This window comes from Lagopus leucura, unplaced genomic scaffold (genome assembly GCF_019238085.1).
Source record: "Lagopus leucura isolate 7727_CA_CO unplaced genomic scaffold, USGS_WTPT01 Super-Scaffold_100029, whole genome shotgun sequence".
Lineage (NCBI taxonomy): Eukaryota > Metazoa > Chordata > Aves > Galliformes > Phasianidae > Lagopus > Lagopus leucura.
Window position 1 is genome coordinate 6,249,989 of NW_024962280.1, and position 13,683 is coordinate 6,263,671.

Here is a 13,683-nt window from a genome sequence, read left to right on the forward strand (position 1 = left end):
AGAATTTCAATATGTCCCGAGCAGATTGGAGCCATTTCCATTCATGAGCAGCATGTCCCAGCTGTAATTGCCTGCTTGCTTATCCACACAGCTCTTTACAGCTAATCCAAATGTGGACTCAAAAATAAATAGTGACAGAGCATTCAGCTCCCACTGGGCTGTCCTTTCAGCATTGCCTCTGCCTTCGCTTTATTCTGAGTGGTGCTCTCGATGGCACAGGGTTGGACTCAAAGGAGATAAAAATGATTGAGCCACTCAAGGATTTAGGTGAGAGAAAAGCCACTCTCAACCTATCTGCTCTAGCTGTTTCTGCTTTTCCTTGGGGTGCTGCCTTATGGTTATTCATCTCTCCCTGCTTTCACCCCTCTTCCCAACCACAGCACTCTCCAACCCACTCTTCCTTTGTGGCAGCTGGTGCCCTCCCTGTCACCCATTCTTTGTGTTCCCACACAGGGAGGGTTTTAACAGGGTTTTAGTGCTGCCTTCCTCAATTGAAAGATCTCTTCAGGGATGTTTAAAAACCATGCACTTCTCAGACCAGATTTTTTTCTGGAAGAGTGTGACACTGAGGCATAGCTGCACAGAGCTGGAGGGGACGTCCCTGCTGATGGGACCTGCCACTGCCTCTGCTCTCCAACGTGGGGTTTGTGACCCAGCACTTGACCTTGCTGCACATCCTCCCAAAGCCAGTCCATGTTACAGGTGAACAACAGAGATGATACAGTACTTGTCCAACGTGTCACTTTCTACATAGATTCAAATTAATTTACAACTGACGAAGCACAGAAAGCTAAAAATGTCTGCAGAGCCCTGACAGGCAAAGGGGACAATTATCCCCAGCAACTGCAATGTGCCAAGAGAGGCATTGCCTCGTGCTTTGATTACAAACCCAGCAGCACCAAAACATGGGAGAAGCTTTTCTGGTTTTTCACTCTGCCAGCTGAAGGTGGCCTCTGCCAGGTAGAGCAGGGGGACTGGCACAGCCTTTGGGTGAATGGGGAAGCTGAGCCACATTCTCAGGGCTCTTGGAGGTGGCCCAGAAGGTCACCAAAGAAGAAAGGATGTGACTCTTATTTGCAGCAACAAGCAGCAGCTCCCTCTCTTGTAGCTGATCTGCGTATGCAAGAATTTCTTCAAAAAGTGGTCATTTTGATCAGCTAAGTCACCTGGGATGAAACAAGTTATCATGGAGATAGAAATGGATAGGAAGAGGCTTTGGGGAAAAAGAAGGAAGTCAAAAAGATAAGCAGAAGTATAAAGTCTGCTCTATAGGTAGTGGACTACCTAGACTCATAACAGGCAGGTAGCTCTTGGAGCCAGGTAGGAAAGAACCTGAGGGCTTAAAGAAAAAATTGAACAATAAGGCTTGAAATTTTTTCCACAAAACATAAAATCAGTACTGGAGAAAAAAAGATCATGACATGCAAATCTGGATGATTTAGAGGTTACCTTGGAATATTTAATTTAGAAGTGAGTATGTACTGGATGTCATCATGTAGTAAAGAATTATGACTCAAATTTTCTGAACATCCCTTTGACTAATGTGTAATACTGGGCAGAAGGATTTAATAATTATAAGGGATGACCTGAAGTTAAAAGAAGTTTGTCTTCGAAAACAAACCATAAGCCCCTGTATTCTGCACATAGCTAAGTTACACCCATGTGATGGCTTCAGTCGTATCTAGCAGTCTCATCTTTCTCCTTGGGACATGGAGCATCTTAGCCACATTTGTGCCAGTGGAGTGCAGTGAGATCTGTCCCAGGCACGATCCTCCTTTAACTCAAAAACCAAGTGGGATGCTCAGCCCTCAGCTCAAGGGAGATTTAGGAGAAAGGCCAGAAATAGAGGTGAAATCATTAATGCAGCATCATTAGCGATCAGTCTTCCTGAACTCATTAGTACATTAGCACCAGCTCCCCATTGTCCAGTTTTCCCTTGCCGTAATGAGGAACCCCAAATTCAAGGTCGTTTACTGGCTGGATTAGTCACTGAGTGCAGCCGGAGCTCCTGGGATACTCCAACAAGAGCAGTTATTTATGTCATTCTGTCCCACACCGTGCTCATTAGCTCACAGTACAGCAAGGTCTGGTCACGAGGCAGAAATACACCGTTTGATATCGCTGTTGCTGCTTCACGATTTAGTGTTGCTGCTGGCAGGGCGTTAAATGTTCCCTAAGTGGTAACTGTCTTCCACTAATGTGAATGCATTTCTTTTATAAGTTAACTTATTGCTTTTCCTCTTAGTCCATGCTGGCTGTTCTTCTGCTCTGGCCACAGATAAGTGGAATTCAGGCAAGCAGGCACTGGGCCCTGCAGGGAAAAGAAGTATTTTGAGGAAACATTGCTCCATGAATAGTGTCACAACGTGAGAATTGCCAGTTTGGTGCTGATCTGCTCAATTTTAACAACCCCACTGGATTTTTCCCCAAGCTCTCCCTGGTGCAACCCCACTTCCATCTACCCCTTCACATTGCAATGGGCCATACCTGGGAGCTGGATGTTTCAGGCTCTGTTTTTGTTCTGATTCTAGCTCTTACATTACTTCCATACCAGGATTAGCAAACTCCCCAGGGTCATCTCTGGATGCAGACAGGAGAATCTCAGCTTAGCAGTTAACTGCATAGCTGTGAGTAGGAAACAGCAGATGTTGCACCGTAGAGCTAACCTTTGCCTAAAGGAGACACAAATTTAGCGACTTCCATCTGACTTCTGGAGTAGCTTCCATGATGTCATCAGAGTTAGGATTTTACACAAGATTAAGTGTGCAATTGTGTGTTAAACAGTGACCGTTAGCTCAGATTGCCCAGCTAATGAAGCAGGCAGCATTAACACCATCACATATGGTCAGCTTCTAGGCACCGGTGCCAGGAGGGACTCTGAAATCTCTCTGATGTTAGAGGAGGAAGGACACCTCTCTTCTCTTCTGGCATCACCCCAGTGGGGCAGCCCCTTACTGCCAGCCATCACCCTCTGGCTCTCTTGTGATGTGCTCTGGAGCTTGTGGGTCTACTCCTTGCCCAGGAAGGACAAAGACTCAAGCAGGCAGCAGAAGCTGCTGATCTCTTCTAACGAGTGCCCAGGGTTTTCCTAATTAGGAACAGACTCTGATAGCACTCACCACCAACTCTGGGAGCAATCAGGACATAGTAGTCCAGCCAGCCAGGCTTTCCATCCTGTACCCTCAAGGCAGCAGTGGTAAATACAAACATCGTTTTATTTTCCAGCAGTAAGGAGCCCCAGGACTGAGCCTGGCAGAGGTCTCAGACCAGACGCCATTATGGCCTCCAGGTAGATGCTCTGCACTCTCCTGAACTGCTCAGTGCAGAAACACCAGAGTAGGATTAGACCCAATATCTCACAACACAAATTTATGTCCGTGATCCCTATAAAAACACTTCTTAGCTGGTGGCTGATAGATGCTATTTCACCTTCAAAACTGCAGTTATTACAGGAAGGAAAGACTTCTTCTTGTTGTTGATTCCCCAGTACTTACCTACTGTGGTTGTAAGAAAGAAAAGAGGTTTTGCTGGCACAAAGACCTGCAGCGATGACCATGTACATGAGGAAAAGACTAGAGAAGAGTCCATTTCCATTGCCTCCCTTCTTTGGAACCACTTTCTTGTCCAGTTTACTGTGCATGAATGCAGCACAAAGCCATGCCAGATAGTACTCAGCCATGTCACCCAGCAGCCCATCTGTGTACATATGGATTCTGGCTCCCTGCCATGCCTGTCTTTCCCTGCAGCCACCTCAGCTGGATTTCAGTATTCTCCCAAGGTTCATTGCTATGCAAATATTGAAATCAGCGTGTTTACGTACATAGTGGCATTACAGACTTTTCCAGGAAAGGAGCACTGAGGAGTTCAAGTGCCTTCTCTGATGGCAGCATCAACAGCTGGGTGTATTTTTCAGTGAGTTCCAGTGTATGAACTCCTGCATTAAAGCATTCAAAATCCCTCATATTTCATTTTTTTCTTAAACTTTTCTCACAAACACCTGAAAGCACAAAGTAATGTGAGAAAGAAGTAACGTGAAATACAGTGAATCTGTATGGCCCGATCTCCAGAAATGGAGATTATAGCCAACTTCACTGCACTCAGATGAGCAGATTTGGAGAAGTTGTGAGGGGAATGGAAGCTCCACTGGCAATATCCATATTATTTATGCAATTATTTAACTGCAATCCGTAAGGATAGTTATTCATATTCAATTAATCCACGGTATCCACAATCTTCTAGGACTAGATATAGCAAATATGCCTTAAATCAGGGCAGTTCTGCAGGTCCAGACAAAAGAGAAATACTTCCTGAGGTCCATGTGGTGCTGTACTTCACATTTGTGAGATCTAATTGCAGTAAAGGGTTAAAGTTGAAATGAAACCTCTGAGACTGGAGAAGGCATCACCTGTCTGATGCCCCTGTGAAACACAGAAGCCCCAGGCAGGAGCTTATTCTGTGGGATGTTAGAGAAATCTCTTGAAAAGTGATATTGGAAGAAAAATCCCTGAAGCCCAGGTTGAAATATCAAGCAAATCATACTTCTTTAGCTTCAGAGAAAGCTCTACCCGATCTGGCCAAATGGTTTTGAGACAGTAATTTTTCTGTGGGAAAAGACATCTTTGTCACATCAGATACAATTCCATAAAACACTGCATTTATGTCTCATACTTCTGCCTCATTCAGACACCTTTCCTGAAAACCTCATCTCACTGAGGGCCATTGTGTAGCCAATAAATTGCAATAAGCATGCATTTGCTTAAACAGCCACTTTCTCCCAACAAAATGCCGCCATAACATTGGATGCAGCTATTACCTTTTCTTAAACTGCCAATGATTTCTTGTTCATGGTGCAAAGCCTGCAAACTGTGGAGCATATTTTACCAGGGGGGCAAACAAAATTTATCCTTCATTCCCTCTGCCAATTTGCCATTCTCACTACTTTACATCTCAGCTCAAGTTTATCAAATAATCCCTCCCGGGCACAGCCACGGCAGATCTGGGTGTAACTTGGTCTGCTGCACTGGGTGGGCAGTGACAAAAACTATCACTCTTCCCCTAGGTCCTTCCATCGCCCCACTGCAGCAAGCAAAGCCAACTCTGGGCAACCCTCTAAAATGTTTATTTGGACCAGTGGCCGGAGCTCTACATCTTACAGACACGATGAGAAAAGGTAAATGGCATCAATAATGATTGTCTCTGATGGGTTTGGAATCTCTAGGACCATGACCTGTCACTGCTCTATAGCAGTGGCACTGGGGGAGGGAGGAGGGATAGAAAGCCCCTTGTTCCCTCAGCTGCTCTCTGAAGGCCAGCTCCGAGGTTACCACAGCACACAGCACACTTATCCCCAGCACAGATTTGCAGTCACAGCTCCAAGCCCTTCACAGGTGTCCTGCTCCCTGCCCACAGCACACACACGCCCTGCTCCAGGCACAGCTCACAGCCTCCTCTTTTCCAGCCACCTCTACCTCTCCTCCAGTCACCTGTGCCTTTTACACATCTGCGTGATGCATCCAGCTGCCAGAGATGCTTCCTGTTTCTATGCATGCACATGTGGGAAGCATATGTGCATGACACTGCACAGCAGCTGGGTGATGGCAAACAGCTGGAAAAGTTGCTGGCTTCTGGTCCAGCCCAGTTCAGCAGTACTGCTGCAGGAAATAGGCTGATGGACAGGGGAATACTGAGTCTCACACAGACAGGGAATTGCACAGAAGAGAAGGAAAGGGAAGGAGAGGTTTTAAGTCTACAAAGGCAGCACTCAATTGGGAATGAGAGAAGTTAAATATCATTTCTGAGAGAACAATTGTCAGTAATGCTCAGGCTCATCCTTCCAAAATCTCTCTGCTTTGTAGTGAGATTTGCTGGGCAGCTCATCTTGTCACCACCAAACACATTTCCCCTTCCTTTCTTTCCCCCTTCTCCCTTGTCTCCTCTCCTTCAGCTCTCCTTGCAGTCACTATTAACTGCAATCACAAAACATCAGACTCAAGTGAAACAAAACCAGAGGTCAGTGGAGCTACAGTGCCAATTAGCAAAACACACTCTAATGAGACGTTACTGCTGGCATCTGCCTAGGAAAATGGGTTTTGAGTCCAGGTACTAGAGCTGCCCGCGGGAAGTTGGGTTTCTTTGGAGGACTGGCTAATTCACTGAACTCTGTTGCAAATTCCACAAGGGTGCTCAGCTCTTTGGATAATCCAATCCCAAATAGGTACTTTGAGGACTTGAGCTTGGCAGCAGGTTTCCATGCACATTCAGTTGGAGCTGGACATCTAACTGCTTCCTGTACTTCTGCAAGTCTCTTCTGTAATTGAGTTTTCCCCAAGCTTATGTTCCTCTACCCCTATGTACCAGCCGTGGCAATTCCAGGTGCCTTTTCAAGCCATCAAAAGGGATTGAAGGAAGAGAAAATGAGAACAGGAGAGTGCTGACTGCAGCCTCAGGACTGCAGAAGAGAGGTGTGAACATGGAACAAGTGCTCACGACGGGAGGAACTCACCCATAGCTGTCTGATGGCAATTTTAACACGCGTAAGGTCACTGGCAGCAGCACCACGTCGCACAGTCAGTTCATTTCAGACAGATAACATCCCCTAAATGACCCCTTCCTAGGAATCCTGTGCTCATTAAGCTTCAGACAGAAAGGCTGTCAGCTGGAGCAGCAAACTTATGCCAGCAAACAACAGTCTGCTGCAGCAGTGGGTCACTTGCTGGGGGATAATTGCCTCCTCCAGGGTGGGGAGTGTCTCTCGGGCATCTGCTTTGGTAGCGCCAAGGCCAAGAAGTGCATTCATTGCTATGTTTGAGAAATCTGCTGCTCCCCAACTGCCACTTCCTAGGCTTTGGAAACCTAGCCAAGACCTCATTACTTCTCAGCTGTTCATTATCTTTTCCACAGTGCTATAAGCTTGGAAAACCAAAGCACAATTCAGTTCGGCCTCTTTTGGAGGTGACAAGGTAGGGAATTGAGTGAAGTCCATTCTTAGTGATAGGAACCACCAGAGAGGTTCATGTACGAGTTCCAGGGACATATCCTCTTGCAGTACTTCAGATAATAAGAATTGATGCAACAAAGCATCCCCAGTAAGGAAAAATGTAAATAAAGTGGATTCTGAGTAGAAAAGCCCCTGAGCAGTAGAAATTCAGTGGTTAATATATTAGAGGTTTTTGACCTTTTTCTTCAAGGACTTCTGCTATCAGTAGATATCAGAAGTATGACTTCTGCATAATAACCGTGATATCAGAGAAGAAAACGTAGGTTCAAAGTCACTCTGAATATTCCCAGCAGACAGGAATCTCAACAGCCCCGCAGCCCACAGAGCAGGTGGGAAGCAAGCGACAAGCCTTGTCCTTCTCATTACCTACTACTAAAATATCTGTCCCCAACAATGGCAGAGAAAAGTCTTGGCTGCAGCAAATGGGAGCAGCTCTGCAGAAGATAGGGAACTTCTTTACGAAGGTGATTAGGCACTGTATTTCTCCTTGGCTGTAGCATTCAGGCCAACTAACGTAACACACACCCTCCTCTCCCTTCATCTGATGGCTTCATAAGGAGCTGCTGACCACCCTGCAGTGGGATCCCTGCTTTGCTGCCACATCCACAGAGGGACCACTCTGCTCTGTCCCACACAGGCATGGCCACAGCTGAGGTTTCCTCTCTGGCAGTTGAATCAGGGGAGAGTAGCCAGCCCATATCCTGTGAGCAATTTGGCAAAGGGAACATTTCAGCTTGAAAATGATGATGAGAGCAAAGACCTTTTGTCCTTGGAGGTTTGCTTTCTATTAAATGTCTTTACAGGAGGTGGAAAGACCTTGTGTTTTGACAGCTGTGACATCTTTAAAAACAAAATACACCCACTTCTACACCACTATCATATTTGGGGAGTTGCCACAGGTAATCACAATTATTAGATGGAGTCTGTGAGATAAGCAGTGATCCGTGTGCTGACAGCCCTGGGGTGCAGCATCAGCCGGCCAAGCACAGCACCCCTCTAGCTCTCCCAGTCAGTAAGTGCCAAAAGTTCATATGTACCAAAAGTTCATACATGCTTAAAACCCATTCTACACAGCAGCAAACTCACAGGCAGGGTAACACAGCTGCTAAGGCGATGCTCAGGCTGCAGCAAAATATTCTACTCGCCTTTTAGCCCATCTTTTTCTAACTCACGCTCTTGGCTCAAGGCCACATAGGAAGCATTTGCAACCATTCTCAATTAGCTATTTGTTTTTAAATTGTCCATTTGTATCCCTTTTATGTCCTAGCTGCTCTGGTGACACCGGTGAGCGATGGCTCTGTGTTTTATGTCTACGCGCTGACATAAGTTATGCTGTGTGATGGGGTAATGTTCTGGAACTGCATGACAATTTCTGCCTTCCTGCCTGCTTCCATTTGAAAGCAATGCAAATTGTAATAGCAGCTCTCAGAGTTAAACACAGATTGACAAATAATCATAAAAAAGTAGCATCAGATTATTACTCTACGTCACTTATTTGAAGGCAATGGCATCCACCACTTCACAATACATCTTTCTCCCCAGCACCAGGGAAAATTTTGACAGGCAGAATTACCATTTCATTCCCAACTAGAAAAACACTGACAAGCTTCAAAGGACGGTTTGGAAGAGAAACCACAGGCAGCCAAAGGAGTAAATTACAGGAGGATGAAGAAACCTCAAGAGGTCTTAGTTATGGGGGATTGATGGCAGTAACATCTAAGCACAATTCTTACTGTAAAACCCCACACCTCCTGTGCTTTGCATGACTATGACTCATCACCTAAACACAAATTCAATTCCACTTTTAAGGAGTTCGTGATTAAACGTGTTTTTTTTTCTTGATTTTACTATGCTTTTGTATGATTTTCCATCTGTCTCGACTGTGTCCCTTTTGGTGGATGTAAGTGATACAGTTGGTCTTTCGTCACACAGTGCTTTTTTCCAAGGTTGAGTGAAAGTTGGTGGTTCAGTTTAAAGGAATGGAGGGTTTGCAGTGATGTTGATGTTGCTCACCTGCCATTTTGCAGACAGTAGAAGAGGAACCTCTTCCACGTGTACTATCATGTCCATGTTATGGTGGTGCCAGGGCTCAGAGGTGTGCGGTTCTCACGCTTCGAGTGCTGCCTGGATGATTCTAAAGAACCGTAACAGAAAACACAGGAGATTTTGACCAGCCTCAGGTCTGTAAGTACATTTTAAACCCACAAAGTTTGAGTGTGTTTGAAATGTACTCAAATATTTTCTTCTTCACCATTGTGTCCTCATGACCCATCGAATCATCAAAGGCTCAGAGATGAAAGGAGGACTTACGGTTAGAAAATGGAAAGGACTCTGCTGAAGGGGGAATGGTCTGTTGTATCTGCTTTTTTTAATCCCAGAACAAATAGCTTTAGTGAATAATTTTCTGCCAGAGTTTTCAATGTAATGAGTAACGGAGCTTCCAGAAAGATATTTTTTAAATAAAGCAAATAAGCTCTCAATCAAATAAACCCAGAGAAATCAACTGCAAAATCCCCAAAGTGTTTCATGAGCCTTGAGCTGCAATCAGGGCTGAACTCTTCCCAAACCACTAACCTGTAGGGAATCAGAAAAGAAAGCTGTCCCTTCACAAAATGTCAGTGACTACTTCTGCAAGTTATATCCTGCATACAGGAACATAAGTCTTGTTACCATATTTGACTGAAGACAAGACACCTTACATACCCAAATGTGTTATAGTACCCTAAATTGGCACTGAGAAATCAAATTCATCTATATCATAAATATTCTGAGCCAATGAAGCTGCACCAAAGAAGGACCTACTGAGCTGGCACAAGTGTCTAATCTTTATATTTGCAATAAGAGGTTTTTTACCTTCTCAGAAATGGCTGTAATTTGTTTTGGAGATGAATTAATTTCCACCAGGTCAGAGTGAATCCACTGAATAAGGACACCTGAGGACCCTTAAGCCTTTCTCTCCCACAAGATGGGTATGGAGGTGGAACTGCCCACCCTAAAGAGGATTCATTGACTAAATGAACTTCACATAAAAATATATTATTTTCAACCTCAGAAATATTTACCAAAAAATCAGGGATCATGATCTACTGGACAAAAGGAAAACAGTCACAGCCCTAAAAGCTGGAGAAGACCGGGCCATACTCCTCGGGCTGGCCATGATGGTGTGCTCTATCATGATGTACTTCCTCCTGGGAATCACCCTGCTGCGGTCCTACATGCAAAGGTAATTTTGGTGTGGTTACCCTGACCTCACACACCCTGCTCCAGCGGACTTATCACAGCTTGTTCTCATGTCTGGTTTTATTAAAGTTGCATAACTTCTCTTTTGGTCAACAAAGATCATACTCTGCATTTCATTTCCGTAAAATAAATTAGGCATAACGACAGTGAGAGCAAGCTGAGCAGTGCAGGCATGAGTGAGGGAAAATTTAGATCCCTGTTTGACGAAATCTGATCCATAGGCTTTAGCCTTGCTGCAGTTTAACACAACCATAATATCCACATCAACTGTTCTGCTGCCTGCTGAAACCTGTCAGACCCCCAGTGCTTTGCGACAAAGCCCAGACAAAATCCGGAGAGAGCAAAAGTATTTAGCGGCCTTGAGAAACAATGCACTTTCAAATGAAAAATGGAGAATTAATTTGGAAAGAAATCCAGCTGCTTTAGAGCATGTTGTTTTCCATGTGGGTTACTGCTTTCACATTTAACAAGTGAAATCCTCCCAGAACACAGCAATTTGTGAAAGTGAAATATCGTCTTTCATCTTTATTGCATTGTACTTAATTTTTCCAAGGCCTTCTCTGGCTTCTTTCTGTGCAACAGAGCAGAAATTTTGGCCTGTGATTCATTAACAGTATTTGAAAGCAGATTTCAAGCACCAGCCCTATTTAAAATCCATCCCATACAGAAATAAGAGTGTCAACAATGGTTTTTCCACTCCAACCAGCAAAGTTATGGGGATGAAAAACATGTAATTGTGGATCAAAATGGCGGTCTGCAAGCCCAAAACTTGGCACACGTTGGCTTATCAACAACAGAGTCTGTATTAAGATATTCACAATAAGTGCCTGAAGTTAACTGGTACGAATATCCTCAATTATATCACTGCAAAAATTGAAAATCATTCCTCAACCCTGCCATGATAAGGAAAAAGAACCATTACACATGAGGATGAACTGAATGCCAGCCAGCATCTTATTTGTGCAATAAAAGTATTTACCCCTTCTTAAGTCCAAGCAAAGTTTAGATTTCTGGAGACAGGGATCGAAGCCTTTTAAGTATCTCAGAGCATTTGCATTTCCAAACTGTCCTCACAGACCTTTCAGCAGTATCAGGGTCAATTGCAGAGGCTGCTAAGGTCAAAATTGCTCGTGTGGAAAGCTGATTTATATAACAAACTATGTGAAAAAATGCCTGAAGCACCTATGAAGTATCAAATATTCCAACTTCACAAGTCTCCCATGGATAGGTGTTACAGTACTACCCCCACCTGTGCATAAAACAGCAGTCAAAGGGAAAAGTGAGTAAAAGAAGGGTTTCTGCAGGTCTCTGCTAGTGAATGCCCATATCCCAGCAATGAGAGGTTGTCCTTCTTGAGCTGAGCTGGATGCCATGGTTAATGGTTGAGGCTCAGCTCATGGCATCCCTTCACAGCCCCACTTGTTATGCGCTCTCCCTGGAGCACACTGCTCTGTATCCTTCTCTGCTGATTCCTTTTGATCTTTATAGACCTTCTTCAGACTGAGACCCAGTTCCCTTTTCATCTACATACATAAATTAGTGAATAGAGATATCTTCCCAAACATTAGGCACTGCAGAATAACACAAGAAAGTCCAGCCCTTTCAAAGGGCTCAAAGCCCTTCAAGATTCCCCTCATATATCCCCAATGGAAATTCTGAGCTGCAGTCGGTGCTTATCACCCATTCTAGCCATGCTCTGACATCTCCTTTTTTCTGCTTTAGTGTCTGGACAGAAGAAGCTCAGTGCTCGCTTCTCAACGCATCCATCACTGAAACCTTCAACTGCTCGTTTAGCTGCGGCCCAGACTGCTGGAAAATCTCTCAGTACCCCTGCCTGCAGGTGTACGTCAATCTCACTTCTTCTGGCCAGAAGCTTCTGCTCTACCACACCGAAGAAACAATGAAAATTAATTCTGAGGTAGGAGCACGGAATGAAATTTCTTCCTAAATGGATTTCTGGAGGGCTGCTCACTGTGTTATAGCCGTTCCCTGTTTAAACGTGATATAAGGCTTGCAGCTCCTACTTCCCTGGTAAATGCAGAGCAGAGAGCAGTGCCCAGACAGAGCTTCCATCTCTGAAGGGGAACATTCTCCTCCACCCCATGCAGACAGCACATTCTGAAGTGCCACACCTGGGGCTGGAGCCTCTTCTCATCCCTCCCTCCCCCCCCCCCCGTGCTGGGGTCACAGTGCAAAGATGCTGAAGGTTTACATAAAAGAGACTGTCAAGACGAAAGATGGAGATAAAAAAAATAAAAGGCAGACTAAGATGCTGGCCCATTTTCTCACACCATTTCCCCAATTCCAGACTTTGAAAACAGAAATATTTTTAACAGAAGAACTCCTCTCTGCTTCAGCAAGTGTGACACCCAGCACGACTCAGTCCAGGTGGGACAGAGACAGCTCCTGCCTGCAGGCTGCGATGCAGGCAGCGGGCACGCAGGCAGCGCCGCTCCGAGCAGCGCCTGCTCACAGGTGGCTGCGAGCCGCCTCTACGATGCTGCGTATGGGGCTCTGACACGCGCCTCTCTCATCTCCCCTTCTGCACATCGCCAGCACTGGGTGCCAAAGACCACAGGCTGCAGCAAGATGGGATGCAGCTCAGTCACGAGGCTTTAAATTCTTAGTTATCCAAGGTCACTGAACCCCAAACTACAGACGTGCTGCAGTCCGCAATGGCAGAGCCCATGTTCGAGCAGCTGACAGCCTAACCTATTGTATTTCTATTTATGGCAGCAGTTCAGGAGACCAAATTACTTCTGTATATTAAGATGAAGTGATATTAAAATGAGTCAAAGCACCGAGTGGTTGCACAGGGTGGTTATTCTGCTGGATAATTAGCTCCTGTGGCTGAGAAACGAAGTCCTTTGGAGTTGAGGTGTGAAATACAGCAGTGTCCCCATTCCACCCCCAACAGTGCAGAAAAGAGGCACCTGCAGTCCATTTCCCAGCACCCACAAGCTAGGGCAGATCCGACTCTCCGCTGAGACAGAAGTAAAATCCAGTGATTCGATTAAAACAGATCAGATCAGTTTCTGCACTCTACTGGATTCAAGTAAATCAGGAGGTTTAGCATAAATCTCCACATTCTGCTACTGATTTTTGTTCGATGAGAACAGATTTTGAAATTCTCCTGAACACCTCCACCTCTTAATTTAATGTGGGCACAGTTAATACTCCTCCAGCCCAAGGTTGTTTTACAGGTTAAGCTCTACTCTCAAGAGGATTCCTAGGTTTTCCTCATGTGCTGCTGGCTATGTGACCTGAATCCGAACACAGTTTTTAATGGACGCTCGCCATGTCTGTAAAATAACTGGCTGGGATCAGCAGAGCCTCCAGGCTTCAGGCCAGTGCAGCCCATTTCTGTAGGGACCACCTCCTCCCAAACCTTTTCTAAGATCTGCATTACGTGGTAGAAGCACTGGGACAATTCCTACTGCAGATCT

At 45.1% G+C, this 13,683-nt stretch overlaps 1 protein-coding gene across 4 annotated transcripts in view; it reads left to right on the plus strand.

Annotated features, from left to right (window-relative positions):
- The window catches only part of LOC122185370 (calcium-activated potassium channel subunit beta-2), a 115,557-nt gene that overhangs the window by 96,363 nt on the left and 5,511 nt on the right, over positions 1–13,683 (plus strand). For 2 of the 4 annotated variants that reach the window (XM_042881095.1, XM_042881099.1), the window contains exons 2-4: positions 5,060–5,170; positions 10,050–10,220; positions 11,960–12,155. In XM_042881095.1, the coding sequence (XP_042737029.1) occupies positions 5,060–5,170; positions 10,050–10,220; positions 11,960–12,155 (478 nt within the window). The remainder of the gene's footprint in view (positions 1–5,059; positions 5,171–10,049; positions 10,221–11,959; positions 12,156–13,683) is intronic. The other 2 variants (XM_042881096.1, XM_042881100.1) reach the window with 2 other exon arrangements.